The 20,306-nt window shown below is 39.2% G+C and overlaps 1 protein-coding gene and 1 long non-coding RNA gene across 19 annotated transcripts in view; both read right to left on the minus strand.

Moving 5' to 3' along the window:
• Nucleotides 1-2,705: 2,705 nt before the first annotated feature.
• Nucleotides 2,706-3,354, minus strand: LOC311097854. Its single transcript, XR_014609335.1, has 2 exons — nucleotides 3,276-3,354; nucleotides 2,706-3,028 (listed from the first exon to the last, which is right to left on the minus strand). It is a non-coding gene; the product is annotated as an uncharacterized lncRNA (long non-coding RNA).
• Nucleotides 3,355-5,947: 2,593 nt separating this feature from the next.
• rapgef6 (Rap guanine nucleotide exchange factor (GEF) 6) overlaps nucleotides 5,948-20,306 on the minus strand; it is a 162,844-nt gene continuing 148,485 nt past the window's right edge. For 5 of the 18 annotated variants that reach the window (XM_084137841.1, XM_084137830.1, XM_084137847.1 and 2 more), the window contains 5 exons: nucleotides 17,866-17,958; nucleotides 16,735-16,909; nucleotides 11,835-12,253; nucleotides 9,693-10,007; nucleotides 5,948-6,987 (listed from right to left, as the gene is read on the minus strand). In XM_084137841.1, coding sequence (XP_083993967.1) covers nucleotides 6,965-6,987; nucleotides 9,693-10,007; nucleotides 11,835-12,253; nucleotides 16,735-16,909; nucleotides 17,866-17,958 — 1,025 coding nt within the window. In that variant the 3' untranslated portion in view covers nucleotides 5,948-6,964. The remainder of the gene's footprint in view (nucleotides 6,988-9,692; nucleotides 10,008-11,834; nucleotides 12,254-16,734; nucleotides 16,910-17,865; nucleotides 17,959-20,306) is intronic. The other 13 variants (XM_084137845.1, XM_084137843.1, XM_084137835.1 and 10 more) reach the window with 5 other exon arrangements.

A 20,306-nucleotide genomic window follows, 5' to 3' on the forward strand; every position in this document is an offset into this window, starting at 1 on the left:
TTGGTAATTCATCCTTCTGCTCCTGCTCCCCTTGACTTTACTTGTTTTATATTATTCATTAAGAGTAGACTTGTTAGACACGTCAGATGTCATCACGTTTCCTGTTTTCATAAATGGGTGGGGTTTTTTTCCATAAATGTTTTACAATCAACTACCGGCATTTGTTTTTATTTTTCTCAAAGAGCTGGACATTAAAGAGAGAGCCAGTCAGAGCCGAAGTTGCCAGTCTTCCAGCAGGGGGAGGACATTGAGAACTTGCATCGCTTTGAGCATACAAACGCTTTTTGACTCAAACAAACCATGCAAGTTCATCACCATTTCTTCATCCAACGCAGAAGAAATCAATTGAGACTCATGGGACCATCAAAATCCTTCTTCGGGAACTTCACGAAATGCTTTCACTGCAAAGGCCATGCATGTATACATTTAATGAGGTGCTCTGAAAATAATAAGCTAATGGTTCTTTTCATAGTTAAATGGATCTTTTCCATAGTTCCTGCTTCCGGTTTCATTCTGTCACTTACCATTTTACCCATGTATGTGTGTTTAGATTAGTCCGACTGATAACACCCCATATGAAAAAAACCTGCATGGTTCATATACAGCAACCATATATCTTCCTTACATAAATCGACCAGAATTACCTTCTGTGTTTCATGTAAGGCCCATACATGTCTTATACAAAATCAGACCGATTATGGCCACTTTCATACTAAATAGCACACATACAACTTGTAGGGGATTTTTGCGTTATATATGACTACTGTTAAAAGACTTATATGAGTTTTACATGACAAAAGTATGCAAATGTGTATGGTATTAGTAGAAATATATAAAACTCATATAAAATTCATATATAAATCATTTAAAGTTCTTATATTCAATCATATGCTAGTCAAATTAAAGTCATATAAAATTTATACACATTTTGTGTCATTTGTTTATGTGTTTCATACAGATTTCATGTTTTGATGACCAACATCTGAATCACTTATATGCAGTTGGCAAAATTTTTAAATTGTACAGTGCAGAAGCCGGTTCGAGGATTACTGTCAGAGTATCACTGACCTTTAGGAAGACTGTTAATTTTCCTAAAGTATTTGAAAGAGCAGTTGAAAAGCAATGACATTGTAACACTGTGTATTTACATTAATTGTGAACTGTCTGGGCCTGTTGTTTGTGAACAAAACAAATCATAACATATTATTGCAAATGAACAAAGTTGAGTCAAACATGTTTCTAGAACAGTGATTAAAATGTGACATGAACTCTGGTGGTGATGCACTCTAAAAACTTTTAATATGATTTACTAATTTTTTTGGTGAAACATTTTTACACTTAGAATACTGATTAGCCTAGATTAAGCAGTGAAATCAATTACATACACTGTATTAACTGAGTAAATATAAGTAAAACAAATTAAATAGATCAGAGTAACTGCATTTGGTACATTAACAAATAAAATTGAGTAAAAATAATTGGGGGGGGGGGGGGGGGGGGCATTTAGAAACATATTTATGAGTACTATAGAGCTCGGGGGTAGACGTTATGGAATGATGCATTGTGGGTAACGGCGGCCATTTTAGAGGCAACGCAGAAGCGTTCGGAATAAAGTAATAGCGTAGCCGACCGGTCTCCACCGGCACCGAGAAAGAAAGAGAAAAAGTTATGGGCCGTGACAAAAAAAGTTGGCTATACCGTATACTTACAAACTTAATAATGAAGCCAAACAACGCTACTTAAAAAACAAATTAGATTATAGGCGAATCGATCCCTATGAATAAAGTCTGGAGTAGGCTAATACCAAGCCTCAGTTTCCCTGATATTTTCCTACCTGGTCTGTGGAGTGAGCGCTTACACCTCCGATCCAGAGCCGGATTTACAATTTCCTGTGCCCTCGGCAACAACATTCACACACACATTTTAATTGTTTAATAAACAAATGGGTTTTTTTTGTCACAGTCGGCTGCAAAGATGAGGTTGACGATGCTGATTGCCGATCTTCGCTGTAAGTTAAGTGAACGCGCCAGAGAGAAATGCAAATTGCATACGGATTAACTTACTTAAGCAGAGAGCTGTCTGTTTTCTTTCGTTTTGAATTGTTTGTTTAAAAGTAGACACTTTTAGAAAAGTAGAACCTGTCACTGGAGGCTCACTTGCAGTTCACAAATGGATGAGTGCAAGATCTGCAGATCTACAAAGTAAACGCGGAGAAAACAATCATTCGCACCGTGAACCAAGCATCAGTGGTGACACACACACACACACTTACTTGTCAGATTCTGTGAGCTACGAAGCTTGTCTATGTGGGTTTGTTACACTTCAGGAGTTATTTATTATACGTGTAATAATCCACTGTTTTCGTCCGGTTGACGACCAGCGGCGACCCAAGCCATATAGGGAAAACTAATATGATTTATGAGGCGTTTGCCCTGTCGATCATGAGACCGATTACAGCAGTTCACAATACAGCAATACTGAACCATTTTCCAAAAAATAACCTAAATTAATGACCAAATGATCAACGTTACCTACTGCCTACTATACGCTACTATACAATACATCTACTTCCGTACCGTGATTCCCACAATGCATTGCGGCGTGACGCAACGATCCCGAGCTCTATTAACTGTGTTTATATGCCAGTAATATTAACTTTTTTATTTCCTCTAAAACTTTGTAAAAATATTCCATACAACCACCGGTATAACTACATGACATTGGCCTTTATTGTCGATGCGTAGCCTACAGCAATACAGCATATTTTATACTATTTTTAACACGTATACAATATTGCCTACATTTAAACTCATGTAACAAACATTTTCGAAGTAAAAATTAAACATTTAGGCCTAAACATTCAAGTAATTCAAGTGTAATCAACCGGTCTGTTATCCAATATCCACCGGATCAGTGCTGGTTGCCGTGCCGGAGACGGACTCGCCTCTGCGGGGGAACCTCTAACTTTACACCGCCGTCCTGCGTCACTCACAGCCGAAAGATGCTGCGACGCGACTGACACCATAACCTGCCAATAAACAAACAGTGCACAGTTCTGAGGACATTTTATCATCCAAATTAGTTATATTCATTATCTTTAGGAATATAGTCGTGTGTTTTTTATGCAAGGCGTTACAATCACGGGAAAAGGCATGTGCGAGTCGACACTCGTTTAACTCGTGAGTAACATTGCGTCTCTGTATGTTCTTTCGCATTAAATAAAATGATTTAAAGCACATTAATGATTATACAGATAAATAAAAACATACACACACCTGAATTTCACAGAGGAAATGCACCAGTTCAACGACGCTGCGAAGAGAAGAGGAGAACTCTCTGAAGACTGGAGAGAGCTCAAACAGTGCGCGCTCACGTGTCGTCAGAGGGTGGGGGAGGGGTGCATTGTTTTAATTGATTTAATTTTATGCGTGTTAAAAATATAATAATAAAATAAAATATAAAATATAAAATCAGTAATAATATTGATTTTAAGTAATAGGCTATTTGTGGTTCTTGAAACAGATCAGTTTAATTATCCATTCCCAAATAATGTGATGGAAATTTCACAAATATATTAGAGCTAATATATTTGTGAAATTTCCATCATTTCTTAGCTCTAAGCGTATTTTAAATAAATAATTGCTTAGTCAAATACTAAATTATTTTAGTGAAAAAGTTTTAGTCAATTATTTCGGTATGTTCAACTCAAACTATCAAGTAAATGATATTCGGAGATTTTATTAAGTTAATAAAGTTAATTATTACTGTGATATTTACTAAGCCACTGAATTATTTTTTAGAGTGATACGCATAAGAATCACTTCGACATTTAGGAAAGTTTTATGTTTGTAGGTTAAGAATAGAGCTGTTGTATACCATAGTTGTTCTGTGATAAAGTTTAGAGAAATTGTCACAAATGAAAATGAAATCTGGTGATGCAGGATTTAAAATGAAAACTATTGATATGTGAAATATGCAAATGTATCTTTTAGAATATACTCTAATAAATAATTTTGTAATTAAAATGTGTGCTTGTGTAGTTTAAATGTGTTTCATCTAAGGCTGATTATACAGTATGATTGACTACAGGCATAGGGCTCGACTTAGGACAAGATAAGAGCAAGCATGAGTGAAGTACAGCCTTACACTGATTGGTAAACTGCACTGTGTTTTATACACATCCATGCTGGACATTCATATTAAATTAGCATTATTTTCCTATGTTTTTACATCATGAAAATCTATATGGCTTTAGTTGTATGTAGGACATATATGACATATATGATTAAAAATACATTAATATTATGCAATTTATATATGTGGTTTTTGCAGCATATATGTCCCTTACAATATTCTGTTGGAACATATAAGAATCACAGATGTTTTTAGCAAACCTTTTCCATATGGGACTGTATTTCATCTCTGCATTCTCCTTTTTGATTCTAAACTGAACTCAAATGACACTGACTGATCAGAAAACAGATGGTTCTGATGACCAAATTTGTGAGCAAGTGCTCACCTTTCTGTGGTGGAGTTTGAGAGGGATTGACTCATGACGGTCAAGGGAACACTGTGGGGACTAGTGCAGATTACTGGTCTGGATTGGTACAGATTACTAATCTGGTGGGCTCAGATAATCCACGGTATATGAAAATCCACAGAAGAACACTGGCCATGGGGAAATCTCAGAGTCAAAATAAGATACACCATTGTTTTGCCAGATGAGAAGTTTATTTACTTTTTTAATTCATTTTACTCTAATTCATTTTATAACTGTATCATTTATCTCTTTACATTCCTTTTATAACTGTTTTAATTTCCCCTGCTTTTATTTTGTCTATTTTCTATGCAAAGCTCTATGAACTGCTATAGTGTGATTATTATAATTCCTCTCTATGTAAAGCTTGTGAATAACTGTTTGAATTTTCCTTGCTTTTATTTTGTGATTATTTTTATTCCTCTCTATGGCAATTCAAAGTGCTTTACATAGTGTATGAAATGTGCTATATAAATAAACTTGCCTTGCTTTATGTTTGTGAATGAGTTAATAAAACTTGTGCACAATAAGTATTTTATTCTGATTCTCTGCTTGCAAAAAAGTTTATTTTACGATTTAGATTTTGCCTACGGGCTCTTAGTAGGACTGTACAGTAAGAAAGACGTTTCCCTCCCCCGGAAATGAACATTTCTTAGAATTAATAAACAATTAACACAGAGTTCATGGGACGAAATGGTTGATTGATTGTAATATTAATTTTACTACATTACATTTATTTATAATATTTATAATATTCATAATTAATTATTACAATGATTGATTATTAATATTTATTTTGAGCTAACTTGCTATAAATGCCACACATCAACGATCTTTTGGAGATGATCGGCCAAGCCAGGAGTTAGTCCCAGGACAACCAGGTTGGACGCAACCGCAATTTTCAGGAGGAGATTGGAGTTTTAACTTTAATTTCTATATTTCCATAACTGTTCACACTGACATAATGAGTTGTTCTGCAGTGAACTGTACTAACCAAGTCTGCGGGAGTGAGAGCGAGGCAGTGGTACCGCGACTCGGGCGCCAAGAAGCCATATTTGGACATTGCCGGTTTCAATTTTCTACAATGGTAGAGAGTGAAGGTGCGTCGTCCATCTTTTTTTTACAGTCTATGGTTGACATCCATGTTTTTTCAGTGCAAGCTCTAACACGGTTGAGTTCGGCAGAATGTCCCGACGGGACACCAATCGTTAAGCGTGTTGTGTAGTGTAAGCAAGTAAGTAAGGTTAGGTTTGTGCTCCTCTGACTGTCAAAGGCTAAAATCTTTTCCAGCCAATGGGAACAGTCTTTAAGTGTGTTGAGTTGCCTTTGCCAAATGTGTCCCCAGCTTTACACTGAACACGTGACATTAGTGGAGTCTCCAGAAAGAAATCATTTCTGCCCAGGAACAGGAGCGGTCACAACCCCCGATTTATTTCAACAAAATAGTGAAAATACAGTTTATATAGCGCACTCTTATCTCAGCTGTACATGATCATAACATTCATTTACAATAAAACATACATTAAAAAACCCTTTATGCTTATATCATTAATACAATCAATGCTGTTCATAGCAAAACAACATACTCAAAAAATAAAATAACAATAAGAAGAAAAGCATCTGGGTCCAGACGGGTAAAGTAAACCATAAAAATGTAATACTCCAGTTATTGTCCCTTAATATAATACATTTATTTCAACCCTATACATCGAAGGTTTAGTTCATATACAAATGTGTTCATTTGCTTACAGAGAGAAACGACTATGAAACCATTTGCATTCTATACAAAATGTTCCGTCCAAAGAGCATTAACTAACAAGGACTGAAAATGCACATCTAGCATATAAATATATCTCCCCTTGACTAGCAATATTGATCTCGCTCACTATGTACAACGACAGGAGTAGCAAATCCGACATCTGAGACTGTACAATCGGACGACGTCATTATTGACGTTATTATTGCGTAAAAAACTAGGCAGACGATGCGCATTTCAGCGAGAAGAAACACTGTAAACCGAGAACGTGTAAACGTTGCTGAAATCATGCGTAATGAGGCGTAACCTTGTTCATCTCTACACACATCCAGAAGGAGTGCGCCAGTACCATAACCGCTCGTCTCTGGACCATGATTCATCTGTGTTTGATTCAAGAAGTGCTGCATGCACATGGTGTGATGCTCACACACGGAGACAAGAGTGTGTTTTCTCCCAGAGGAACCGGTTGGAGGGTGAACAGTGTGTGTGTGAACTGAAAAGAGGTGTTGGAGAACCGGGTCCGGCTTCACTTCTGGACAGTCTTTCTCCAGCGAGTTGGTTGATGATCAAGGATAGATGGGTTTTGTAGTTAAACGACTTTGTTTAACTGGTGCAAACCTGTACCTTTCTCTGGCATGAACCAGGAGTGTGTGTGAAGCGCTGAGGTCCAGTCACACGGCAGAAACCTGCTCATCTGAAACACACACATGAAGAGGGTCAGTTAAAGCGCTGAGAGCATCATCGACACACAGCGAAGCATCGACACAGACGGACAGCAACGGCACATCCCAAACCTCAAACGCTACTTACACCCGAGGTCACCAAAACACCACCAGCTCACATTTCACCCCAGCGGAAATGATATTTTGCATAAAATAAAGCCTATTTTGTATGAAGACAAAGAGTTAATTTAAGAGAAAAATGCATTGTTTAGACTATAAAGCATTTCTGCATCACCACAGTATTCGTTTTACAGCCACTGAATTGGAAAACATACTAATAATGATTCTGCGGGATATTTTCGGTAGTCTTTATTAAATATGCATTAATTTGCATTTCCAGAACAGAAATCTGCACTACATTGGATAAACCAGGTTCTAAATTCTTGTTTGATTTTGTTGACATATTAAAAGGGAAATATCATGAAAATCTGACTTTATTCCATGTTTAGGTGGTATAATCGGGTCCCCGGTGATGATATTGATATGAATGATATTTTGCATAAAATAAATCCTATTTTGTACGCAGATCGGCAATCCAGAGACGATTAGTTTGACTGTAAAGAGTTTGTTCACTTGCTGAGGAAAACACATCATTTACACTATAAAGCATTTTCTATTCGTTTTACAGCCACTGAATTGGAAAAACATAGTAAGTATGATTTTGTCTGGTCTGGGGGGTCGTCCGGGATATTTTGGAAGAAAAATGCATTATTTAGACTATAAAGCATTTCTGCATCACCATAGTATTAGTTTTACAGCCACTGAATTGGAAAACACACTAATAATGATGATTTTCTGATTAGCGTTGAGTTTGTCTGATCTGGGGGCTCGTCCGGGATATTCCCAGTGAGTATTCTCCTCCCTCTAGTGTTATTTTAGTTAGGCAAGACACCCCAGGTGAATAGAGTAAAAATATAATAGATTTCACCCAAAAAACAAAAACAAATGTATAACAAGTTTTCTGAAATGTTGCTTAAATATACAAGTGAGGCATTAGATTATCTAATTAAATATGCATTCTTTTGCAAACATTTCTGGAACAGAAATCTGCACTACATTGGATAAAGCCAGGTTCAAAATTCTTGTTTGATTTTGTTGACATATTAAAGGGGACATATCATGAAAATCTGAGTTTGTCCGTGTGTAAGTGCTATAATCGGGTCCCCAGTGCTTCTACCAACCCAGAAAACTTGAAAAGTGAAACCCAGTAACTGTGTTCTGGTGAGTCTTTCTCTGCAAGCAAGTCAAAAAATAAGCCGATCAGATTTCGCTCTCCTTCTGACGTATGAAGAGGATCTTATTATAATATTACCGGCCCTTAATCTGCACGTTTACACACACCAGCCGACATTTGGTTTCAGAAGCGACGACAGAGACCAGTTCTAACGCACTGATGAAGATCCAGCAAAGCCTGAAACTGAGTCTCTTCCTGAAAAACTCTTGAAACTCATGAAAACTCTTCCTGAGTCTCTCCGTAAGGCTGCACTCGCTCCTGGTGATTCTGGGATTCTGGATGAGTGAGATTGGCCTGTTCTGTTATTGCCGGAGTTTCTGAAGCTTGTGTAAAGACTCCGCCCTCTTCTGAACGCGTTTTTACTCTATGGGACACCATAGAGTTATATTACATCTTGTGAAAAGGGGCATAATATATCACCTATAAAGGTTTTTTATGTAGAGGATTTCGGATTTCTCTTTATATGACTCCATAAATTAGAAAATACAGTCGAGAGAGAGAGAGAGAGAGAGAGAGAGAGAGAGACAGAGAGAGAGGGCGAGAGAGAGACAGAGAGAGACAGAGAGAGAGAGAGAGAGAGACAGAGAGAGAGGGCGAGAGAGAGAGAGAGAGAGGGCGAGAGAGAGAGAGAGAGAGACAGAGAGAGAGGGCGAGAGAGAGACAGAGAGAGAGAGAGAGACAGAGAGAGAGGGCGAGAGAGAGACAGAGAGAGAGAGAGAGACAGAGAGAGAGGGCGAGAGAGAGAGAGAGAGAGGGCGAGAGAGAGAGAGAGAGAGAGAGACAGAGAGAGAGGGCGAGAGAGAGACAGAGAGAGAGAGAGAGAGAGAGAGAGAGAGAGAGAGAGACAGAGAGAGAGGGCGAGAGAGAGACAGAGAGAGACAGAGACAGAGAGAGAGAGAGACAGAGAGAGAGGGCGAGAGAGAGAGAGAGAGAGAGAGAGAGAGAGAGACAGAGAGAGAGGGCGAGAGAGAGACAGAGAGAGAGAGAGAGAGAGAGAGAGAGAGAGCGAGAAACATTTTCAACATGTTTTTAGCAATTAAATGGTCATGAACAAACCTTCAGAATATAGATAGAAAAGACATTGTAAAGTATGGAGTATTTAAAACTCCTGAAGTGGAGAAAAAAAAGTCACAATCCATGAACACAAATAAAAATGGCAAAATGCAAATAAAAACCAGTGCATGTTTTTGCCTGTATGTCTTGCCTTAATATCAGCTTTGATTAAACTCGGCACAACAAATACTACCGTGATACAGAAGAAGTTAAAAAAATCATATTTTCTCGTGTAAAATACCATTGTCTTCTTTAGATGTGGGGGTGAGAAAATTATCAGGAAATTGTAATTCTGAAGTGAACCACTCCTTTAATATCAGCTTTGATTAAACTCCACAAATGCTACTGTGATACAGTAGTCATAAATCATATTTTCCTGGTGTAAAATACCATTAGCTTCTGTAGCTGTGGGGGTGAAATGCGAGCCGGCCGTGTTTCCGAGCTCCGCAGGGATCGGCCACGTACCCTCCTCGCTCTCAGCCTGAGTTTGGAGAGCAACACTGGGCGGTCGGGACCGGCTGGGCTCGGCCAGGCTGTGTCTCAGCTTGCACCTCTGCAAGGCCACGCTATAATCGGGCGGCTTTACGTGGGCTTTTCCTCCGTCCCGCACGAGTGTGTCGCCCAGACTCAGGCCCTGGTACCCCGCCGGGGTCGGGGGCGGCGCCGTGAACCTATCGTCTTTGCAGGGTGATGTAACACAGTACACTGGCAGGAAGCAGGAGGACAGGTGCAGGAAGTGATGTGATGAAGGGGAAGGAGCACAGAAAACACACACAAACACACACAGACACAGACACAAGGCAAACATCAATTAAAGAAACGGGGTACGTAAATCAAAGAAACTGACACAAGCATGCACGAGTCACGTCGAGGATGAACGCTGAACGCTTCACACAAACAGGGCACAAAAACACGTCCTGAACTCCTGCAACATTTATCTCTGACAGAAGAACATTAAATAAATAGAACCAGGGTTTGAAATGAACTTTTTTACTCATCGGCCAATTTGGCTACTAAATTTTTAAGTTACCAGCCATTCAGAACTTCTACTAGCCAAAAAAAAAAAAAAAACGTAATAATAAATAAATAAATAAATAAATAAACCAGATTAACTCGCTATTAGTCACAGCTAATATATATACATATTATAAAATTTGGATTTCATACATTCATTTCTGATTCAAACCTGTGGTCTCAGGATAAGCCAGGATTTGCTAAAATTGTAGGATGTTGGAAAATAACAGTGTTTTCTGTTCACCAAATGCTTTTTAATCTTCGCTATTGCTTCAATGCAAATGAACAAGCGCGCCGTTATTTTTAGCGTTGTGACGTGTGTGTTCAAATGAGCCAGATATGAGCAGATTCTGTGCAATACGTTGTATTAATATATCATGACTCACGAGTATATGCGCTAAATCTGTGCATATTTTGTCTTGCACGAACTTCCAGCAAAGTGAGTAAACATAATAAGTAACAGTCAAATTGTCTCATGATTTGACAGCGTTACACGCCACAGTTGATTTGACCCGCATTTGGCGAGTGTTCATTTCAAACCCTGAATAGAATGTAGAAATGAAAATGTGTCATGGGTTGATTCTCTAACTAGTTTATAGTTACTGATAGTGATGCTCATGTCCTTTTTGTTCTTTTTAGAACAAATGTTCCAATGTTTTTTTAATGAGGCTGAATGTTGGTTTTGGTCATTAAAAGAAGTGACTAATAAACTGTGTTCTTCTACTATGAACTGAAGATCAGTGCAACAGATTTTATATGAATTTAAGTGCATTTGATGTGTGAGAACTGAACTGAGCGGCTATATATATATAAATAAACTAAATTAATAACTTTTTTACAACAAAAATGAACCATCACTGAACTTTCTTAAGCTGGAATATGACGCTATTTTCTTCTAGAAACAAACTTGGTTGCATTATTTTCCTGTTATCTCTGTAAAGCTGCTTTGAAACAGTCTGTACTGTAAAAAGTGCTATATAAATATAAACACCAAAATATCTACAATATTTGTATTTTTCAACCACAGTAAGGAACGCCATCACTTTTTAGTAATTCTGCCTGAAATCAGAGACATTACTAGTTGAAAATAAAGGTAATCTTTTAACTGTCAACCCCTTTTTGAGCATAGATGAGAAAATGCACTATCCAAATACATCTGACTTTGATTAAACGGATGTCTTTATTGTAAAAGTGTATCAAGACACCAGTTTATGCCCTATTTGTGCAAAGCGCAGGACGTCCTGGGTAAATCACTCTACTGATGTACAGTAGTCCACATTTTAAGTGGATCAAAAAAGTTCGGTTCAAGAACGGGTATTGTTCAAAGTTCATGTATAACTTTGATGAAAGGTTTTGATCCACTTCAAATGTTGACTACTATATACTGTATATATATATATGTGTGTGTCCTCGAGGTATCAAGACACAAGCACTCAGCAGCGCAAGCCAAAAGAGCTGCACATTGAGAGGATAGTGAAATCTGCCGTGTCACATGTAGAAGCCGAAACTCACGCTCACCTATGAGTCCCTTCTCCGTGCTGGACGTGATCATCTTGTACGCAGGATCTGTGCTGTTCTGCCCGTCAGAGGCGGCGTGATCTGAGCTCTTGCGTTTGATGGTGCCGTAGCTTCCCTCGTAAGTGTCCGACAGCGAGCTAGAGGACTGACTGAGCTCAGAGCCGTCTCTGGAGCCGGGCTCCACCTCAGCGATTGGGCCGCCCATGGGCGTGTGGCGGTGGGTGAGCAGGTCCGGGACGCGTGGCCCTGGGAGAGTCTGGAGGCTGTCGTGGGAGTTACTGGAGCAGGAGGTCCAGCTCCCGCGCCCGCTGTCGGCCATCTCAGAGACCGAGGAGTGTTCGGGTACCGTCAGCTCCTCACCGCTTGTCGAACACGGGACTCTGGACTCCCTCGTCGCAGAGGGTCGAGGTGAAGATGAACTACGGCGAAAGAAAAGTGCACAGTGACTGAGAGTCGAAAACTGGAGACTAATAAATGGAGACTTACAACTGGAGACTTATAACTGGAGACTTACAACTGGAGTCAATAACTGGAGACTTATAACTGGAGTCAACAACTGGAGACTTACAACTGGAGTCAATAACTGGAGACTTACAACTGGAGACTTATAACTGGAGTCAATAACTGGAGACTTATAACTGGAGTCAATAACTGGAGACTTATAACTGGAGTCAACAACTGGAGACTTACAACTGGAGTCAATAACTGGAGACTTATAACTGGAGTCAATAACTGGAGACTTACAACTGGAGTCAATAACTGGAGACTTACAACTGGAGTCAATAACTGGAGACTTATAACTGGAGACTTATAACTGGAGACTTACAACTGGAGTCAATAACTGGAGACTTACAACTGGAGTCAATAACTGGAGACTTACAACTGGAGTCAATAACTGGAGACTTATAACTGGAGACTTATAACTGGAGTCAATAACTGGAGACTTACAACTGGAGTCAATAACTGGAGACTTACAACTGGAGTCAATAACTGGAGACTTACAACTGGAGTCAATAACTGGAGACTTACAACTGGAGTCAATAACTGGAGACTTATAACTGGAGACTTATAACTGGAGACTTATAACTGGAGACTTATAACTGGAGACTTACAACTGGAGTCAATAACTGGAGACTTACAACTGGAGTCAATAACTGGAGTCTTACAACTGGAGTCAATAACTGGAGACTTACAACTGGAGTCAATAACTGGAGACTTACAACTGGAGTCAATAACTGGAGACTTATAACTGAAGACTTATTACTGGAGACTTACAACTGGAGTCAATAACTGGAGACTTATAACTGGAGACTTACAACTGGAGTCAATAACTGGAGACTTATAACTGGAGTCAACAACTGGAGACTTACAACTGGAGTCAATAACTGGAGACTTATAACTGGAGTCAATAACTGGAGACTTACAACTGGAGTCAATAACTGGAGACTTACAACTGGAGTCAATAACTGGAGACTTATAACTGGAGACTTATAACTGGAGACTTACAACTGGAGTCAATAACTGGAGACTTACAACTGGAGTCAATAACTGGAGACTTACAACTGGAGTCAATAACTGGAGACTTATAACTGGAGACTTATAACTGGAGTCAATAACTGGAGACTTACAACTGGAGTCAATAACTGGAGACTTACAACTGGAGTCAATAACTGGAGACTTACAACTGGAGTCAATAACTGGAGACTTACAACTGGAGTCAATAACTGGAGACTTATAACTGGAGACTTATAACTGGAGACTTATAACTGGAGACTTATAACTGGAGACTTACAACTGGAGTCAATAACTGGAGACTTACAACTGGAGTCAATAACTGGAGTCTTACAACTGGAGTCAATAACTGGAGACTTACAACTGGAGTCAATAACTGGAGACTTACAACTGGAGTCAATAACTGGAGACTTATAACTGAAGACTTATTACTGGAGACTTACAACTGGAGTCAATAACTGGAGACTTATAACTGGAGACTTACAACTGGAGACTTACAACTGGAGTCAATAACTGGAGACTTATAACTGGAGTCAATAACTGGAGTCAATAACTGGAGACTTACAACTGGAGTCAATAACTGGAGACTTATAACTGGAGACTTACAACTGGAGACTTACAACTGGAGACTTACAACTGGAGACTTACAACTGGAGACTTACAACTGGAGTCAATAACTGGAGACTTATAACTGGAGTCAATAACTGGAGACTTATAACTGGAGACTTACAACTGGAGTCAATAACTGGAGACTTACAACTGGAGTCAATAACTGGAGACTTATAACTGGAGTCAATAACTGGAGACTTATAACTGGAGACTTACAACTGGAGTCAATAACTGGAGACTTACAACTGGAGTCAATAACTGGAGTCAATAACTGGAGACTTACAACTGGAGTCAATAACTGGAGACTTATAACTGGAGTCAATAACTGGAGACTTATAACTGGAGTCAATAACTGGAGACTTGCAACTGGAGACTTACAACTGGAGACTTACAACTGGAGTCAATAACTGGAGACTTACAACTGGAGTCAATAACTGGAGACTTACAACTGGAGTCAATAACTGGAGACTTATAACTGGAGTCAATAACTGGAGACTTATAACTGGAGACTTATAACTGGAGACTTATAACTGGAGACTTATAACTGGAGACTTACAACTGGAGTCAATAACTGGAGACTTATAACTGGAGACTTATAACTGGAGACTTACAACTGGAGACTTACAACTGGAGTCAATAACTGTAGACTTACAACTGGAGTCAATAACTGGAGACTTACAACTGGAGTCAATAACTGGAGACTTACAACTGGAGACTTATAACTGGAGTCAATAACTGGAGACTTATAACTGGAGTCAATAACTGGAGACTTATAACTGGAGACTTATAACTGGAGACTTATAACTGGAGACTTACAACTGGAGTCAATAACTGGAGACTTATAACTGGAGACTTACAACTGGAGTCAATAACTGGAGACTTATAACTGGAGACTTATAACTGGAGTCAATAACTGGAGACTTATAACTGGAGTCAATAACTGGAGACTTATAACTGGAGTCAATAACTGGAGACTTATAACTGGAGTCAATAACTGGAGACTTATAACTGGAGACTTATAACTGGAGACTTATAACTGGAGACTTACAACTGGAGACTTACAACTGGAGTCAATAACTGGAGACTTACAACTGGAGTCAATAACTGGAGACTTATAACTGGAGACTTACAACTGGAGACTTATAACTGGAGACTTACAACTGGAGTCAATAACTGGAGACTTATAACTGGAGACTTATAACTGGAGACTTACAACTGGAGACTTACAACTGGAGTCAATAACTGGAGACTTATAACTGGAGACTTACAACTGGAGTCAATAACTGGAGACTTATAACTGGAGTCAATAACTGGAGACTTATAACTGGAGTCAATAACTGGAGACTTATAACTGGAGACTTATAACTGGAGACTTATAACTGGAGACTTACAACTGGAGTCAATAACTGGAGACTTATAACTGGAGACTTACAACTGGAGTCAATAACTGGAGACTTATAACTGGAGACTTACAACTGGAGTCAATAACTGGAGACTTATAACTGGAGACTTATAACTGGAGACTTACAACTGGAGACTTACAACTGGAGTCAATAACTGTAGACTTACAACTGGAGTCAATAACTGGAGACTTACAACTGGAGTCAATAACTGGAGACTTACAACTGGAGACTTATAACTGGAGTCAATAACTGGAGACTTATAACTGGAGTCAATAACTGGAGACTTATAACTGGAGACTTATAACTGGAGACTTATAACTGGAGACTTACAACTGGAGTCAATAACTGGAGACTTATAACTGGAGACTTACAACTGGAGTCAATAACTGGAGACTTATAACTGGAGACTTATAACTGGAGTCAATAACTGGAGACTTATAACTGGAGTCAATAACTGGAGACTTATAACTGGAGTCAATAACTGGAGACTTATAACTGGAGTCAATAACTGGAGACTTATAACTGGAGACTTATAACTGGAGACTTACAACTGGAGACTTACAACTGGAGACTTACAACTGGAGTCAATAACTGGAGACTTACAACTGGAGTCAATAACTGGAGACTTATAACTGGAGACTTATAACTGGAGACTTACAACTGGAGACTTACAACTGGAGACTTACAACTGGAGTCAATAACTGGAGACTTATAACTGGAGTCAATAACTGGAGACTTATAACTGGAGTCAATAACTGGAGACTTATAACTGGAGACTTATAACTGGAGACTTACAACTGGAGTCAATAACTGGAGACTTATAACTGGAGACTTACAACTGGAGTCAATAACTGGAGACTTATAACTGGAGACTTATAACTGGAGTCAATAACTGGAGACTTATAACTGGAGTCAATAACTGGAGACTTATAACTGGAGTCAATAACTGGAGACTTATAACTGGAGACTTATAACTGGAGACTTATAACTGGAGACTTACAACTGGAGACTTACAACTGGAGTCAATAACTGGAGACTTACAACTGGAGTCAATAACTGGAGACTTATAACTGGAGACTTACAACTGGAGACTTATAACTGGAGACTTACAACTGGAGTCAATAACTGGAGACTTATAACTGGAGACTTATAACTGGAGACTTACAACTGGAGACTTACAACTGGAGTCAATAACTGGAGACTTACAACTGGAGACTTATAACTGGAGACTTACAACTGGAGTCAATAACTGGAGACTTACAACTAGCCCTAATCATCTGCTGTTTTTAAATATTAGCCTAATTGAAAAAGCATTATGTTACCCATAATCAATTTTGAAAATTCAACAAAACGCTGAGGTGTAGTGTGATATGCACCTGGTGCCGGGCTGCGTGGGGTCGGCGTGAGTGTTCGCGGGCGTCTCTGACGGGCAGCTGACGGTGTTTGCTGTGAGCATGGAGTCCACAGAGCTGTTACTGACGATGCTGGAGCGGGACGAGATCTCGCTGGAGTCCGACAGCTCAGATCTGACGACGGGCATCAGGGCGTAACCTATCAGAGAGAGCAGACAGATGATCAGTGTGTGTGTCGTCACACTCGCAGGACATCAGGAGCACACCATGGAGCCAACAGAGCAATGCAAACATCTGCCTTTATTACACAACTGAGGAAACTCACAGCCAGATCATTTAAAGTGAAGAACCATCGACGATGGCACAATCACAACACATCTCAACTCATCAGCTCTCTGAACAACACATCAACTCATCAACTCTGCTCCCTGAACAATGCATGACATTACACTTAAAAGCACTTCAAAGATCCTGCCATCATTCACTCAACTCGTGTAAAACACAAACGGTGAGTGTTTTGTGTGAAAAAATAAATATAAATGAATCACACACTCGATCTAATCGTGTTGCGACCTATCTTGACGTGTCAACTTTGATCACTCAAATGACATCTGAGAGTGTGGCTCGATGATGATGACAGGATCTTCATCAACTCATCAACTCCCTGAACAATGCATGACATCACACTTAAAAGCACTTCAAAGATCCTGTCATCAATCACTCAACTCGTGTGAAACACAAACGGTGATGGTTTTGTGTGAAGAATAACCAATAATGAACCACACACTCGATCTAATCGTGTTGCGATCGCTGTCAAACCTGTCAGCTTTGAGAGAAAACTGCGAGTGAATGTGGCTCGATGATGATGACAGGATCTCTGGCTGAACTAGTGTTTAACTCAGTGTTTAACAGGTCATCACACAGTTTTCCTCCTGCAGTGTCTGTCTGTCCTCTCAGTGTGTTTCAGACTGTCTGTCTGCTGATCGTCCTGTCTCAACGCCTCGCTCCTGTCCCTGGACTGGCTCCTGTCTCTAAAGAGTGTGAAGGGGGACCTGAAGCGCTTGCGTGGCTTCTCTTGCGGTCTCTGTCTATGCTCGTGCTGTCTGTCGCTGTGACAGGTCATCTTCAGGATCTGTCTATGAAGGAAAGCCCCACCTATGCCGTATGTGCGCGCCGGCGCTCGAGTGTTGACCTCGCTGGCCAGAGACGACGACGAACCCGACAGATTCAGTCTGGGAGCTCCGCCTGCTGGGAGAGAATCATGGGAAAATTTCAGGATCAATTCAATTCACATTTATTTGTACAGCGCTTATCACAATACACATCGTTTCAAAGCAGCTTTACAGAAAATGCACATTATAATTTAGAGAGATCTGTTATCAGAGGTGATCTAAGTAATGCATTTCAGAATCAACGAATCATGGGAATATTTCAGAATCAATGAAGCCTTAATGCATGCATATCATTAGAGACACAATTAACCCATGTAATGCCTGACATGTAAGTTTATCAGGCCTTTTAACAACATAATTAAAAAAAAAAAATCTAGTGGATATAAAAATATACACTGACATGTTTTAGTGCTGGGCATCCAAAATAAAAGTTTGTGTTTACATAATATATGTGTGTGTACTGTGTGTATATATATAAATACACACACATATGCATGTATATATTTAAGAATTTTTTTAATTTATATATAAAATATTAATATTATGTATACATATATATACAGTTTATACATGGAAATATTTCTTAAATATATACATGCATGTGTGTGTATTTATATATATACACACACATATATTATGTAAACACAAACTTTTATTTTGGATGCGATTGATGGTTGCCCAACACTAATATATTTATATGGCCAAAAACTAAGATGAAATTCTGATGCTTGTGATGTAAATCAATGAGATCTTTATAACAGTATAGCAGAAACTGCCATAAAATCATATAAAATCACTCTCGTCACTCTATATCTGCCAATAATGTCTTAGTAAGATGATATTTAAAAGCTTAGTTTTATGATCAAAGCTCTGTAGTTTTAAAACATATAATGTAATGCAATACAACGATGATTGAGAGATGAAAAATAAACGTGATCAAAAGCCTGATGATCATATTTGATACTTGATTTTTCTAAAAATAACAAATATTATGTATGATAATCAAGTAAACCTGCGTCAGTTTGAAATATTACTAACACTATGAAAGTTATTCTTATGTTTCCTTGATATAAATCAGAGCAGATTTGACAGCAGAAACACACGAGCTAAAGGAGGATGATTGTACAATTACACTAAAAGATTTTTACTTGATAAAAGAGAAAACTCTCAATCAGAGACAGAAGGACTGGAGGAGACTGTGTGCGACAGGGTTACTGATCATGTTAGAGGCGTTAGAAATGTGTGAATCTAATATGATACAGTAGCTTTATAGGGTTAGCATCTGCTCCAGTGCGTCCGCTTTCAGCACGTACATGATGGGAAGTTGAGAGCCACTACTGAGCTGAATACAGCAGAAGACCAGGGACAGAAAATACAGTCATGACTTTATGTTTAAAAAACGTTCTTTAACCCTCGCTTGTCTGGCTCATGCTGTGAAAGTCAGTAGGGAAAGGGCAAACTCTGTTTGGCTGCTGCGCTGCACGCGCACCTGCGCTGAGCCTGCATGAGCGGCCCTAGAAGGAGATTGTCACGGTTGTCGGGTGAGACGACTCAACGTTGTCGGAAAAGGTGAGTTTGTGATGTATAACAAACGAACGATCATCATCAGGGTTCCAGACTGCGACCATTTTTTGAGAATGTGCGAGTTAAAATTTTATGTGGTCGCATTTGTGCGAGTACATGGTCATGTACTACTCAGTTAAATTCACGCATGAATTTTCCTGTTTTAGCGCCCGCCAAAGTGAATTTTTGTCCCCGCCAAAGTCTTATTTGATCGGTGAGTAATGTAGATGAACTGCCGCGCTTGTGACAGAGTCACAGTGCATGTTTAACTGAAAGAACGAGCAGAGAGAGAGGGAGACCCGGTCGCGCGCGCACACTCTCTCTTCAGAGCCAGGCGAAAGTGTAAACAAGACTTCACCGTCTCCAAACTAGGCGCTGTGTTGCTCTCTCTCCCTCGCACATATTAATCAAAATAAATCGACACGGCGGTAAAAGGTCGGAAGACCAAAAGTTTCATGTGGAGCATTCTGAGATTTTTTTCTTCCTGAATTACCGCTGGGCTGGGTGTGAATTGTGCTAAATAAGTTGCCTTATCTTCTCTGAAAAGCGTTCCGGACATTCAGCTGACATAAAACAACACTTTAATTAAACGAAATAAAACTATACAGTGATGAAATGTTTTCTATGTTGACACAAATCTTGGATGTCCATGTCCTAACTGCTGGAATAATCACACAACGCGCACGACACGTCCAATTCGCGAACTAATGACTCCTTTGAACCGATTCATTTTAATGAATGGTTAAAACAACTGATCTTTCCAACAGTCTAAATCGGTGTATGTATAACTAATCAGTAACACTTTACAATAAGGTTCTATTTATTACATACATTACATAAAAAGTACAGTTTGTTTACTCA

This window comes from Abramis brama (genome assembly GCF_963993115.1).
Source record: "Abramis brama genome assembly, chromosome: 15".
In the NCBI taxonomy this organism is placed as follows: domain Eukaryota; kingdom Metazoa; phylum Chordata; class Actinopteri; order Cypriniformes; family Leuciscidae; genus Abramis; species Abramis brama.